Here is a 14,504-nt window from a genome sequence, read left to right as displayed (position 1 = left end):
GTGTCTGTCAGTCTGAGCCTGCCTATTTCTGCGGCAGTTTTTCTACATGAAAGAACTGCAAGTCTTTTCAGCATATGCCCGATTCCCAGCATTTGTTCCATATAAATGGCAATTCTATAATGTGTGCCTAAACTAAGGCATCAATTGCATGCCACTGTTTACAGAATACTAGCACCTACATGCCAGATCGGTAGCCTAAATTGGCAAGTAGTGCATTCTGTAAACATGGTGTGCACGTCACTTAGCACGCAACTGCAACTAGGCCATACCTGTGGGTGGAGCATGGGAAGTGGTCTAGTGACACACACAACTTATAGAATACTATGAGTTGCACATGCTACAAAGAGCACTTAAGTGAAGCAACTTAAGCCTTCCATTGACATGACGAAAGCAGTCGTGCCTAGATATTGATGCGCCAAGACCGCTTTCTGCTAGAATTCTAAAATGGGTTAGGTGCGCCCTAATGCTGTTACAGAATTGACGCTACATGCACCTTTTGGGGTGACAATATTTTGGCACCACTTCATAGAATTCCCAGCATAGTGCTTCTTGATCTGAAGACACCTTTTTTTGCAAGGTGTGATTTCCTTTGAAGAGGGAGGTCTCAGGGGCCTGTCTGTCTGTACAGTCTTCATTAACATCTAAGCAAGAGAACGCTTGGAAACATCAAGTCTATCTACATTGGTCAATTTTTCTCCCATTTATTAGGATTTATTCACCGCCTTTTTGAAGGAAGTCACTCAAGGCGGTATACAGCAAGAATAAGTCAAACATAAGCAATAGACAATTACAGCAGTAAAAATTTTCAAACAACAATACAAGATTACAATTGATATTACAATATCAACAAAATATGTAATAAAACATTCTTATAGACAGCATAAGGTGTAAGCAAAGATGGAACATATAGATAGATAAGACTGAGTAACAGGAGAAAGAAAATAAGTGGATTAATTTAAAGCAAAGTTGCAAATAAGGTTAGAAAGCTGCTTGAACATTATTTTAGATAGGGTAGGAGTGAGTAAACATGTCCTGCTATCACCTTAAGGGTGAGACTAGGGTTTTGATAGCTGCAATAATTTAGGCTACCTTAGGTTAGCTGAATTGTGGGTAAACTCAATGAACAGCACTGTGCTATGCTGATACAGTCTGCTAGGGAAGGCTGAGCATGAGAAGAGAGAAAGTTGGGGACTCCGAGTGTCAGGCTCAAGGTGGAGAAAAGACCTTATGATAGGAGAATTCTGCACGAAAAATTACAAATAAAGTACTCAAAATTTTAAAATACTCTGCACAGAATTTTCAAAATAGCAGAATTCTCATAGCAGTATGTTATCACCGTCTCCTAAAATTAAAGGACATTTATTTTTAAAACAGTTATAGGAAGGTACATTCAGGGTACCTGCTCTAGAAAGGTGCCAATCGACTATTCTCAGAACATGGCCTGACAATGTTTGAGAGGGAACTATAAAAGCCTAAATTCAAGAAAGGAATCAGGCCTTCCTCCCCAGAGGGTGTCCAACAAAGATAATATATAACAGCACAAGGTGAGACCACCACTATAGGCCCACCAAAGCCTTAGCTCCCTGCCTTTACAAAGTGTTGATAAGCCCAACACGGTCTTACTGCATGCTAACTTGGAACTACCGCTGACCCAACACATTGAGCGCGCGCCTTTTTATTTTTATAGCGCAGCACTAACCCGGCAGTAATTGGGCATTCCCGCACGCTGCCCGGATACCACCAACTCAATGAGTGGTGGTAAGTGCTCAACACCACATGGCCACGCAGTAAGAGTTATCTTACCACATGGCCATTTTTTAAGGTGCTTTTTACCCACTGTGGTAAAAAGGGCCCTGGCACGCAGTTAAAAGGGCCACACCGCTACTACAAGGCCCTTTTTCCCGCTGCTTAGTAAAAGGATCCCTTAGGGAGTCGAAGAATCAAACACAGGGTTGCATATATTGCATTTTGCTTTATGTTATGAAGTTCCAGAATTTTTCAATAAACATTGAATAATAATAATAATAAACACACACACACACATACACGGGTTGCCAGCTTGACTCTCAGCTGTCCCTGGTACATAAACGAGAAGAATACGAGTTGCCATACCAATTGAACTGAACAGGGGCAGTGGAATGCCTTTTTGTTTGGGAGAGTGTCATCTTTGCCCCCAACCCCAATATCTCCCCTTCCCTGCCATCTGTACCCCCTCCGCCATGGCATCCAGCATCTCTCTCCTTCCCTACCTTTCAATCCCTTCCAATGTAGTGCACACCATTTCTTCACTACCTCTCAACTTCCCCCCTGTAGTGTCCAACATTTTTCTCCTTCCTTTACTCCAACAACCTCTTCAGCACGTCTCTCCCCCCACCCCCACCATGGTGTCCAGAATTTCTCTCCTTCCCTACCCTCTCAACCCTCCCACTGGTGTCCAAGATATCTCTCTTTCCTTACCTTTCAACACCCTTTCCCCTCCCCCCCTGTTGTATCCAACATTTCTCTCCTTTTCTTTCAAGCCTTCCCCCACACCCAGTGTTCAGCATTTCTCTACTTCCCTCCCTCCATCTCTTCAGTATGTCTCTCCTTCTCCTCCCCACCAAGCATGTCTCTCCTTCCCTCCCCCCCCCCCGGGTCCCCAGCATGTCTCTCCTTCCCTCCCCCCCCCCCCGGGTCCCCAGGATGTCTCTCCTTCCACTCCTCCAAGGGTCCCCAGCATGTCTCTCCTTACCCCTCCCAGAGGGTCCCCAGCATTTCTCTCCTTCCTTTCCCACTCCCGGGGTCTCAGTATTTCTCTCCTTCCCTTCCTACCCACGGGGTCTTCAGCATTTCTTTCCTTTCCTTCTCAACCCTGGTGGTGTCTCCAGCATCTTTATTTTTCATCCCCCTCAAGCTATTGATTTCCTTACCTTCTTTCCTCAGGGTGGAAACACTACTATATGCATAATGAAAGAGGCATTGTGGCTGGCTGACATGGGGCCTTGAGCATCTTTGCATGCTCAGGGCCTGCCAGCTCTTGCCCCTACAAACTTCCTATTCAGAGCAGGTAGGCCTTGAGCATTTGCAGATGCTTGATGTCCCATACCAGTTGGTTGTGAGGCTTTTGCAGTTATGCTGATTGTAGCGTTGTTGCCCCGGGGGAGAGGAAAAAGAAAGAAGACCATGGGGCCATGGGGGGGGGGGGGGGGGGCAGAGAGAGAAGGAAATCTACATCTCGCAGGGGAGGGATGGAAGGAAAATTTGGGGGGGGGGGTGGGGGGGTGCCATGGCACCTGTGGCTCCTCCAACTGATACCTGTAGAACTGAGCACAAGTTGTCAGCCTGATTCACAGCTGCACCCTTAGATACAAGGACATCCAGAGGAACAAGGATCTGGTTACAGGGACTAGAAGTCCAAATTTGGCCACACACACCACTTACTATGTACCCACCTCCACGGTAAAACCTCAATCCCATTTCATGAGGGGCCACTATACTTACAAAGCCAGCATAAAAAAAATCATTCCTACTTCTAACATACTTATGCTCAAGTCGAAATAAGATGTTGGTAGCACATGATCTGTATTAACTAAAAGCATTATGTAGTTATGTGGTGTACACAAAACGTTTCCTGAAATTCTTAAGTCAAGCAAGAAACACACACACCCTTACTACTTAAATAGTCTAAAAGACTGCTTCTTACGGGACACTTTAAATAAAAGATACAAAAGAGTTTCTATATTTGTGACCCGTTGAGTGAAAAGGTACCAAAATCGGGGTATGTGACCACAAGATAGAGGGATATCAACTGCATAATCCTGCAAAATTTCAGCCTTAGGGATGGACTAATTATGTCTTTATAAAATGAGAAACATTTATCAATTAAAAAAAGTATATATTTTGGAAAAACATATTTGAAAAATAGCTAACTTAAAACATCTATATCTCTGTACTTTCTACTGATCATATAGTACATAAAACTTTCAAAAATGAAAGTTGCCAAAATTTATCCTGCCAATCTTTTATAGCCTTTATCTCTGCTAACTGTAACCCCACTTTTGGTACCTTTTTGCTCAGCCTGTCATATTTGTCTAGATTTGAAATGTAAGATCAACATAAATCTTCTGTGAAACAAACCTTGTTCTTCTGCCTCCTTCTCAAATTTCTGTTTTGCTTCTCTAGCTTGATCCTCAGGATTTGTAGGAGTCCCAAGTTCATCTCGAGGAATTATCTTCCCATGGAAAGGGCACTAGAAGGGATTTACAAAAAAAAAAAAAAAAGGCATTTCAATTTGAATAAGCATCACAAGGCATTTAAAAGAAAACTTTGATGGCATATTTTTAGATTTAGTTTAAGGCCCTAATGTGGGGAAGATGGATTATTTAAACTCAGTTCATTGGATGTAAAGATCAGAATTTGAAAATGTTCTATATATCAAGGTTAATTTTATAAAGGAATTTTCACACATAAAAGGGCTTTTATGAAATTAGGCCGGGGTTATGTGAACAAAGTGGACAAGAAAATATACACTTTTATACGTTCTGGTATGGAGCACAGATGGAGGCATAATTTATGCACACTGTTTAAAAAAAATAAATGCTAACATTTACACTTGCTGTCAAGTGGCTTCAGTCTAGTTATGATTTCTGCCATATTGTGGGTCCTTACAAAATAGGTTAAAAATAGGCCTTTTTCTGCCCAGTTTCGGTTTCAACTGAAAGGCAATAATCATGGTTTTGGTTTCAGCCGAAACGGACCATGTGTTTTCGGTGGAAGCCTTAAATTTGTGATTTGATCTGTTTGTGTCCCTCCCTCCCCCTTCCCTCTGAACAGGAACTGCCACCCCTCCGCCCACCTATAGATGCTCCCATTGGGCCTATCTTACAATCCTCGGCAGTCTAGGGGTGTAATCAGAGCAGGAGTGACCCCTCAAAATGGCTGCCATGACCTCTCAAGACTATCAGGGATTGTAAGGCAGTTTGGGGGGGGGGGGGGAGACTACTCTTTGAATTCTTTTTTTTCTGCGTTGCCATACTGGGACAGACAAAGTCCATCAAAGCCCAGTATCCTGTTTCCAACTGTGGAAATCCAGGTCACAAGTACCCGGTAAGATCCCAAAACAGTACAATACATTTTATGCTGCTTATCCTAGAAATAAGCAATGGATTTTCCCCAAGTCCATCTCAATAATGGCTTATTTACTTTTAAGAAGCTATCCAAACCTTTTTAAAACCCTGTTAAGCTAACTGCTTCTACCATATTCTCTGGCAACAAATTCCAGAATTTAATTACATTTTGAGTGAAGAAATATTTTCTCTGATTTGTTTTAAATTTACTACTTTGTAGCTTCATTGCATGCCTAGTCTCAGTATTTTTGGAAAGAGTAAACAAGCAATTCACATCTACCCGTCCCACTCCACTCATTATTTTATAGACCTCTATCATATCTCCCCTCAGCTATCTTTTCTCCAAGCTGAAGAGCCCTAGCTGTTTCAGCCTTTCCTCAAAGGGAAGTAGTCCCATCCCCTTTATCCTTTTCATCGCCTCTCTCTATACTTCTTCTAATTTGACCAGAGTTATAGCTACGTGGGGTCTTGGGGACCCAGGCCCCCCATTCCTGGCTCAGCCCCCCCCCCCCCAAAGCTGGCTCAGGTATTGGACAGCATTCCCACATCTCTCCTCCCCCACTCCCGACGCTGCAATCCTCTGACTTTGGCAGTGCAGGGTCAGCAACCAGAGCAGCACCTTGTCCATGTGGGAACAGGAAATTGCACAGAGGGCAAGCTTCCAGGGACAGCAGGAGGCAAGGCTGCTTCGATCCCCAATGCTGCACTGCCAAAAGTCGGAAGATTGCAGCATTGGGGGCGGGAACAGAAAGGAAAGAGATGCTGGAGCACAAAAGAAGGGAAGGGAGAGAGAGACACCGACTAGAGTGCGAGGGGGGGGGAGAGGAGGGAGTGAGAAAGATGGCTAACCCACAGAAATAGGAGGAATCAAAGGGTAAAATATGTCAGAGGAGAAGCAGAGAGATGCCAGATCATGGGGGCTGGGGGAGGGAGAGAGAACTGGAATGATGGTGGGGAGTACGACAATGGGGAAAAAAGCTGGGGACCCTCTAAGTGAGGGAGGGGGAGAGAGAGATGCTGGAATGGACAGCGGGGTTTGAGTGGAGGAAATAGAGCAGGAGATCAGACAAGGGGGAGATGCTAGACCTATAGAGGGCCAGATTGTGCCCCCGGGGTGAGGGTCCAAGAGAAAAGGAACACAGGGGGAGAAGCTGGACACAGTGAGGCACAGGAACATGGAGGGAATGACGTTGAACACAGATACAGAACTATCAAATAGACAGGAGACCTTTAAAGAGCAGAAGGTGGGTGGGAGGGCGGGAGAGCGCAGAAGATGGATGGATGGATGGGTGGGTGGTAGGGCGGGAAAGCGCAGAAGACGGACGGACGGATGGGTGGGTGGGTGGGAGAGAGCAGAAGATGGATGGGAGGGCGGGAGAGAGCAGAAGACGGATGGATTGGTGGGTGGGAGGGCGAGAGACAGCAGAAGACGGATGGGTGGGTGGAGAGGGGAAGGGAAAAAGACCAAAAGATGAATGGTACTGGAGGGATGACGGAGAATAGAGTAGATTAATAGGAGACAGGAGTAGGGGAATAGAGCAGAAGCTGACTGGGACTTGGTGATTTAATGGGAGAGTGATGGGGAGCAGAGCAGGGAATTATGGATGGGAGAGATGGAGTGGGAATTTTGAGGGGATAGTGAGTATTTGGCAACTGGTAGGAGTGGGGGTATGTTGATGGGTTGGGAAAATGAGTGATGGAATGAAATGAGGAGTAAGAGAAAGGGGATGAAGTGTGTGGAAAGATTGAGATATATTGTGAATGACCTCTCCAGAGAATGAGAGGCATTGAACATGGATGGGTGTATTGGGTAGGGATGTGAGAGGAAGGGGATAGGTCTCTGAAGGGGTTGAGTATGGGTAAAAATGGAGTTAAAAAGATGGTGAAAGAGAGGCAATAGGAGATGGAATGGAGGGAAAAGAAGAATGGAGTGGAGGAAAGAGAAGGAAGAATAGACGGGGATTGAGTACAGTGGACAGGAGAGGGACTAGGGACTGGGTGAAAGATGAGGAGTGGATAGGAGAATGGGGAAGGGGAAAGACGAGGGCCCCAATGGGAGTGCTGGAGAGGAAAATGGGGAAAGCTAGTAGGTAGATGAGATGTGAAAAGGAGGAGACTAAGGACTAGAGGGTGAGAAAAAAGAGAATGAGGGTAAAATCAGATGGGCAGATAGATGTAAACCTAGAAAACAGAAGACAAAAATGGAAACCTCCCCCCCCCCCCCCCCCCCCCCATAAAGATCAGTGCTAGGCAGACACAGAGAAGGAAAGGAAGAAGACAAGAGGAGAGAGAAGAATTGGAAAGGCAAACCTGGAAAAGAATTTACAAGAAGACTGACACAAGGAATGTGGAAAAGAGAATGACCAACCCAATTAGAAAAAAAAATGCGCAAACAGAAAAAGGGGAGATGATGGACACTGGGGGAGTAGTGTGACAGAAGGGAGATGCTGGACTGGATGGGTGGAAGAGAGGGAAAGTACAGGAATGGGATGAGGAAGATGCTGGCTTAGAGGAGGGGAAAAGAGAGGGGATACTAGATCAGAGAGGAAAAAGGATATGGGAGGATACCGGATATGGGGAGTGGGGTTGTAGGGTGAAGAAAAATATTGTACAGGGTGAGTAGGAAGACAGAGGGGAAATGCTGAGCATGGTTGGATGCTAGATATAAGGGGATGAGGGTGACAGGGAGAGATACTGGATGAAGATGGGGAAGATGATATGCTGGACAGAGGGGGCAAGAGAAAGAAGATATTGGTCAGAGGAATGAAAATAGAGAGTAATGTACAGAGGGGTAGGAAGAGAGAAAGAAGGTGCTAGAAGAGAGGGGAGAGGTAGCAAAAAATGGGAATAGGATGAAAAATGGGAGGGCTGGGATGAGGGAGATGAAAAGCAGTACATAGATGCATTAAAAAAAAAAAAAAGATTGAAGACTGAATTGTAAGAACCAGGGGCGTAGCCAGAGCCCAAGGGGGGACACTGTTTAGCCGCCTCCCTCCCCCCCCCCCCCCCCCGCCGCATCAAGTACCTTGTTTGCTGGCGGGAGTCCCCAATCCCCGCCAGCTGAAGAGTCTTCTTCAGTGCCGGTCGACTCCGGTGCCTTGGTGGTGTGATCATCTGTTTCTGACGCCTTACGTCCTGCCCCGTGCAGGACGTAAGGCGTCAGAAACAGATGATCACACCACCAAGGCGCTGGAGTCGACTGGCACTGAAGAAGACTCTTCGGCTGGCGGGGATTGGGGACCCCTGACAGCAAACAAGGTACCTGTTGCGGTGGCGGGGGGTCAAATGTAGAGGGGGCCAGGGCGTAATCTGTGGGGGCCCATGCCCCCGTGGCCCCACGTAGCTACGCCCCTGGTAAGAATGAATGAAGTCTGAGCAGAGAGGTAGAAAAATAAATGAAGGAAAGATGAAAGGAAAAGATCAAAATCAGAGATGGATATAAGAGAGGACATGAAGAAGACAAGAAGGGAGAGAAGTGGCAAATGGACTGGAGACTTTGGAAAGAAAGTTAAGAAAAGACAGAGGAAAGCAGAAACGAGACAGGGTCAAACATGACAAAATAATCAGACAGCAAAGGTAGAAAGAAGAATTTAATTTTTTCTTCAGCGAATAGAAAATGTCAGTTTACAGTAGATTTACACTATTTATATTTTGCAGAGTGCAGGGCACTTTTTCTCTAGTGCTGCACTGCCTGAACAATGTGGCGTCTTAGGATTTAAGTTTAATTTCTATCTACATATTCATATTTTAAATTTTTGGTCACTTTTCCTGTACTTGGCAAGGGTCTATTTGCGTTCAGTATTGGTGACCAAGACCAGGAATTATGTAAGGAGTTTCTACTTAAGAATCTGTAATAATTCAATTTGTTCAGTTTCCCAATAGGCATATTAATGTTCTAGGTCCCAGTGTTACTTTTTTCTACTTAGTGTCTTTGAGGGTTAGTGATGTTATTGTGGACTAGATTAGCTCTATAGGTCCCGAGTGATTTTTGTAGGTTTTGTATTACTGGCACTTCACAATATGGTTGGGACTGGAAAGGATTTAGGGCTGCGTGCACACATTTTTGTTTATGCTTATGTTTATAGTGACTTGCTATACCTCTAATTCTGAAACAAAACAGATCTAAGTGGTGTAGAATACTAAAACTATACAATACAAAATAAGCATTCAACAGCCAAAAATCTCTGCTCCATAAGATTCAAAGAAGTCTTCCTAGGACTTTCAAGTCACTTGAAAGCTGCTATGAATCCAAAAGAGTTAGAGTCTTTTTTTTTAACCTTATAACAAGATCAGTAATGACAGCTCCTGCTTTACCCTCACTTTCTTTTGTTTATGGATAACAACTTTATACAGAATCAGTTCTGAACTTGGTTAGTTTCACTACCTCTACCAGTAAATGACAAATACTTTGCTGAGATCTTAAATATTACTGCATAAAGAAATGATGTCCTCTTGTAAATCAGCTAAAACATGCTTCCTGTATTTTTATTGATGAAATACCACGTTCATTGGTATGGTAATATACCCCAATTCAATATCCCCTTAACTGGATTTTCTTGGCTTTTGCTGCCTTGCTTGGCTCAGATTTCATTATATTTTCATACATACACACCTTAAATCTATCCTGCCTTTCACAAAGGCTCCCATCTGGCATTGGTGCACGGCACTTGTGCTTCACAGGTTCAAACTTGCCAGGGAATGTTATATATCGTGTTTTCAACATTGCCTCCATTTCCTTATTCTCCACTTCTTCCTCTAACTCATTGGGGGTCCAAAAACGATGCTGAGAACTAAACCTAGAGAGTGAAAAATAATTAAGAATCACCATTTACATATTCTTGGAAACATCACAAAAGCAAATGAAGCAGAGTTTCTGGATTTCTGAAGATTCTTCTGTCGCGTAGTTATGTGCTTCAGAAAATCCAGACAAATACAAACTTCTTCAAAATGAACATAAACACCCTCCCCCAAACTGTGAAAACCAACAGTGCAGCAGCAATCTCTTAAATATAGCAAAACAGTCTTGATACCAATGCTTTCCTCTTCTTAGTACAGTGCATTTGCATGTTAAGCACCCCGAATACTATGACATTTTATGACAGCATTCCCACTTAAAAAAAATATTCTGATTCAAAATGACCACCAGTATTCAAAGGATCCTTCTTCCAATGGATTTTACTAAAACAATGCACCTTGAATTCAAAATCTTAGTTAAGAAATTGCTTGCCACATCATCTGTACAACTTGTATTAAATAGTTTGGGAAGATGGCTATGCACAGTAGAAGCACATATTAACAAGAGGAAGTTTTCCTTTCTACAGTGCACATATTCTTCAGCTAGTTCCAGGAAGAAGAATTTTGGCTAATCCTAGATTTCTGACAACATTATGCTGGTGCATTATGGGACCTGCAGCACTGAGCTCAACAGGTAGGATCAGGGACTACAAATAGCACACTGAATTGTGCTGTAAGTTCAAAAACAGGACCTGAGTAACTTGGCAGAAGGAATAAAAATCAGGGAAGATAGGCAAATTATTTTTGTCCTTCACTGCCTCTGGTACAAACCAGAGATGTCAAGGGTGAACTGTCCGAAAGATTTACAGGCGATGTGTCTTGGGGTATAAATTTACATAGTTTTTTACATGTGAAAAAAAGCTTTACAAATAGAAACAAAAGAAAATGATATTTAGCTTTCTTTGGTCCTTCAGAAATGCTCTCTCAGCACAGCCAGTCTTTGAAGCCAGGTCAGCTTCTAACTTTGGCCTTGGCTACACTTGGCACATAGAAACACAGTTCACAGGTGTTCTAGCAATTCAGTCTCTCTCAGAGAGACTTACACACCATCAGGTCCTCTTCTCTTCTCCTTCTCTTTCTTTTTCCACGTTCAGCACTGGTGACAAACAGGACCCAATCACCAACTGTATACCCCTGCCCTGCAGGTTACACACGGACATGACAATGATGGGCCTTGTGGGCTTCCAGTAAGAACATCTTAACAGTGGTAGTCTCGCAGTGCCAAAACTCCCCTAAGGTTCACAGATGTTACCGGAGACACTGTCTCTGAAACTCGCTCCTTCGCACCTTCCCAGGAGATAAACGTGAAGGCAAGACCAAGTAAACACCATGTCCTTGAATGAAATCATTAGCACAGCTGTGCCAGGAAAGAAAAGCAGAGTCCATGTTGTTTTACTTGCAGACAAAATGGTTCAGGCTGCAGAATCCATATTAGTTCAGAAAAGATGGTTCATGTTGTATTCAGGCCTCAGGCTTACCAAGGGTGAGATCCAGAAAAAGACCCTTATAGGACCAATGCCAATAGACTGGACTTCAGTGTGCCAAAAACTTTCTCACGCAGGGCTTTTCGACTGTTCTGTGTCCTTTTCTATATTTTAGAACACAGTTTACAATGAGAGGACTTATGGTCTGGCCCGAGGCATGGCAGATACCTGTTGTGAGGATCTGTCACAGACATGATCTTACTGCAGCTCACGCACTCCTTATAGCCAATGGGAGGCTTCAGCAACATATAAGGAAAAATAGCTGAGACAAAATCAAACAGCTCAATAGTGTAGACACCTTTTTTTTTTTTTTTTTTTTAGAAAAAATAAGACCCAGTCATGAATTCAGGCCTAAAGAGCCCATGAGCAGTAGAAAAAGAAACAAGAATTAAAGAGCCAAAAAACACTAAGGGATCCTTTTACCAAGCTGCTATAGAAGGACCCCTGCGGTGGCATCGGTGCGCGCTGAGGTTCCCCTTTTACTGCAGTGGGTAAAAGACCTTTAAAAAAAAAAAAGAAAACTCTCATGAAGTAAGTTAACCACTTGCCGTGCAACCATTTCACAGGGGAGCCCTTACTGTCACCTAATAGCTCAGCGGTAGTGCCGGATTGCCATGCAGCAAGCCCGTAGTGCTGTGCTTTAGTAAAAGGGCCCCTAAGAAAATAAGAGAAACAAAGAAAAAATTAAAGAGAAAACAGGTCTCACACTGTTTAGACTGAAAAAGACAGAAAGACAAGGGAAATACCTCTGAACAGAAAAACCACACGACTGAGGAAAAACAGAAGCGTCTTCACTGTTCTGTGAACGAAGCAAAATTGTGGGTCCTGCACAGGAAAGAAGGCATGCACGCATGTGTAGTTGGGCCTGCCAAAGGTTTCTCGAAATCCTAGAATGCTGGGCAGTGTCTGTACTGGGGCTCCATGGATGACATCACCCATGTCTTGCTTGTCCTCAGAGAATGATGAAGGTTGAGGCTCTGAAGAATCAGTTGAAAGTCTCAAATTTACATTTGTTTAACTTCCTAAGGTTCCATTAAGATCACTTTGGGAAGATTTTATTCAATATTTATCTAAGACATATTTCTACAATAGGAAGTAAGGTCTCTGGTGTTATCTACCAACTGCAAAGAAAAGATCTGGTGAAGATTTAATGTCTCTTTGGATTTACCTATTTTGAATATTTCTGATATATTAGAGACTTCAGATACAGAATTGGTAGCACATGCTACACTGATTTTAAGCTTAGCACTGAAATCTGATAGGGATTGGGTTCTTCGCTTATTTTTCAAACATGAAGATGATTTGTTTCTGAAAAATAAAATTAGGATATTTCTAGATGTAACGAAGGACACGCAGAAGCGTAGAAGAGTCTTTTGTTGTTGAGATTTGGGGTATTACAACTGGAAGCTCTTTTTTTCCTCTCAAATTTACATGCAAGTGTATTGTGAAATACAGGCCTGTTAAATATGTCTTCTTTCAATTAGAACAAGTAACAGTTTTTCTGGCAGCAAATTGACCTATAGGTACAGTGGGTGCCATTAGAAACAGTAGGTTAATTATATTTGCTGTGAAATGAGCTTTGGTTATTCACTTTACCATCTTTGATTTCTCAGTTCCTTGCAACTTATTGGATTGGTTCCGTCCTCATATTATAGACTCAAAGGCGTGATACTTGATGATTTCTTATTTTGTTTCTTTTTAGTTTTTTTCCCCTTCTATCCTGCTACTTTTCCTTACAAGCACTCTTCCACTATTATTATTTGCAATTTGCATTTAAAAAAACCCACAAAACTGTCCATTAATATTACTACTTGATCATTAGACCATATTCCCTCCAATTTAGTGAAGGTTGCCCCCATCACTTTTATATACGATGAATTCCAGTCTAACTAGCAATGTTTTTCCACAATATCTAAAACACCTGTTTTTTTCTGAGAATTGAAAAACATTAGATCCTGCTATCCCAGAATATTACTGTCTGATCTCTACTCTCCCAAGGTAATCAAGTATTTGTTTCTATTCAGTTGAATAATTTCATTGAGAAAACTAATACATTACCATCCATGTCAGTCTGGGTTTAGATCTCGCCACAGCACTGAGACTTTGTCATAGTCATCTGGATTCAGGAAAGGTAGTAGGCAGTCTCTTTGGTCCTTTCATCAGCCTTTGATTTGATGGATCATCAACCTCTCGCCTTTACTTATGGATCTGAATTTTGGAGGTACTGTATTACAGTGGTTCAGTCTTTCTTGCAATATCTTGCAATTCTTTCTATTCGTTATCCTACCTTTTTAAAATGTGGTGTTCCCCAAGTCTCAATACTTTTCCCTACATTTTTAAAAAATCATTTTCATGAAACTACTGGTCAGTCTTGAATAGGAGGGAGGGATAAATGCATTTTATTATGCTAACATGTAGTTAGTTGCCTACACTTTACCCCTGTGCCTTTATCTGTCCTCAGAGTCACGTTTGTATGCAGTGGCTTATTGGCTGGAGTAAAAGTAAATCTGGGGAAAATCAACGGCAATACAGGTTACCAGTTTCTTCCTCTAAGCCTAAGAGTGGACTAACACGGCAACCACACCTCTCTATTCCTCTAAGCCTGAAATCATCCCATTATTACTGGGCAATCCAGATTCTATTAAGATCTTGGGCTGCACTGTGGATTACCAACTTTCCTTTGCCCCTCCCCCCAAAAAATATTCTGCACAGACATTATACATCAATTCATTAGTTATTTCATGACTGGATTAGTCATTCAATATAAGATGGACTTAGGGATCTAGACATTAAGAAGGTAATTTTCTACAGATCACCAAACATGAGATGCCAGAACGATATGCATTCAGCATGAATACTATAATGGCAGTTGTGCACATAACTACCACTGCAGAATTCTCGCGCAAGTCCACATTTACACGCCTAACCTTAGGTATGAGCATTTATGCTAGCTTAATGGCTAGGTGTGTAAATGCTAGTATTCTATAACCCGTACTTGTAACTGCCTGCTTCCAACCCACCTATGCCCCTCCCAGGTACACATCACCTTGAAATTGTATACTCTGGAATCTGAGCAAGTAACTTACAGAATACTAAGGGCAGTTATGCACGTAACTGCCCA

The 14,504-nt window shown here is 42.9% G+C and overlaps 1 protein-coding gene across 1 annotated transcript in view; it reads right to left on the bottom strand.

Annotated features, from left to right (window-relative positions):
• The window catches only part of UVSSA (UV stimulated scaffold protein A), a 261,433-nt gene that overhangs the window by 49,939 nt on the left and 196,990 nt on the right, over nucleotides 1-14,504 (bottom strand). The window contains 2 exon segments of the mRNA XM_030191086.1: nucleotides 4,117-4,228; nucleotides 9,718-9,901. Coding sequence (XP_030046946.1) covers nucleotides 4,117-4,228; nucleotides 9,718-9,901 — 296 coding nt within the window.

The sequence above is a fragment of the Microcaecilia unicolor genome, chromosome 2 (genome assembly GCF_901765095.1).
Source record: "Microcaecilia unicolor chromosome 2, aMicUni1.1, whole genome shotgun sequence".
Classification (NCBI taxonomy): Eukaryota; Metazoa; Chordata; class Amphibia; order Gymnophiona; family Siphonopidae; genus Microcaecilia; species Microcaecilia unicolor.
Note: the sequence above shows the minus strand (reverse complement) of the source record. Positions and strands in the feature narration are given on the sequence as shown.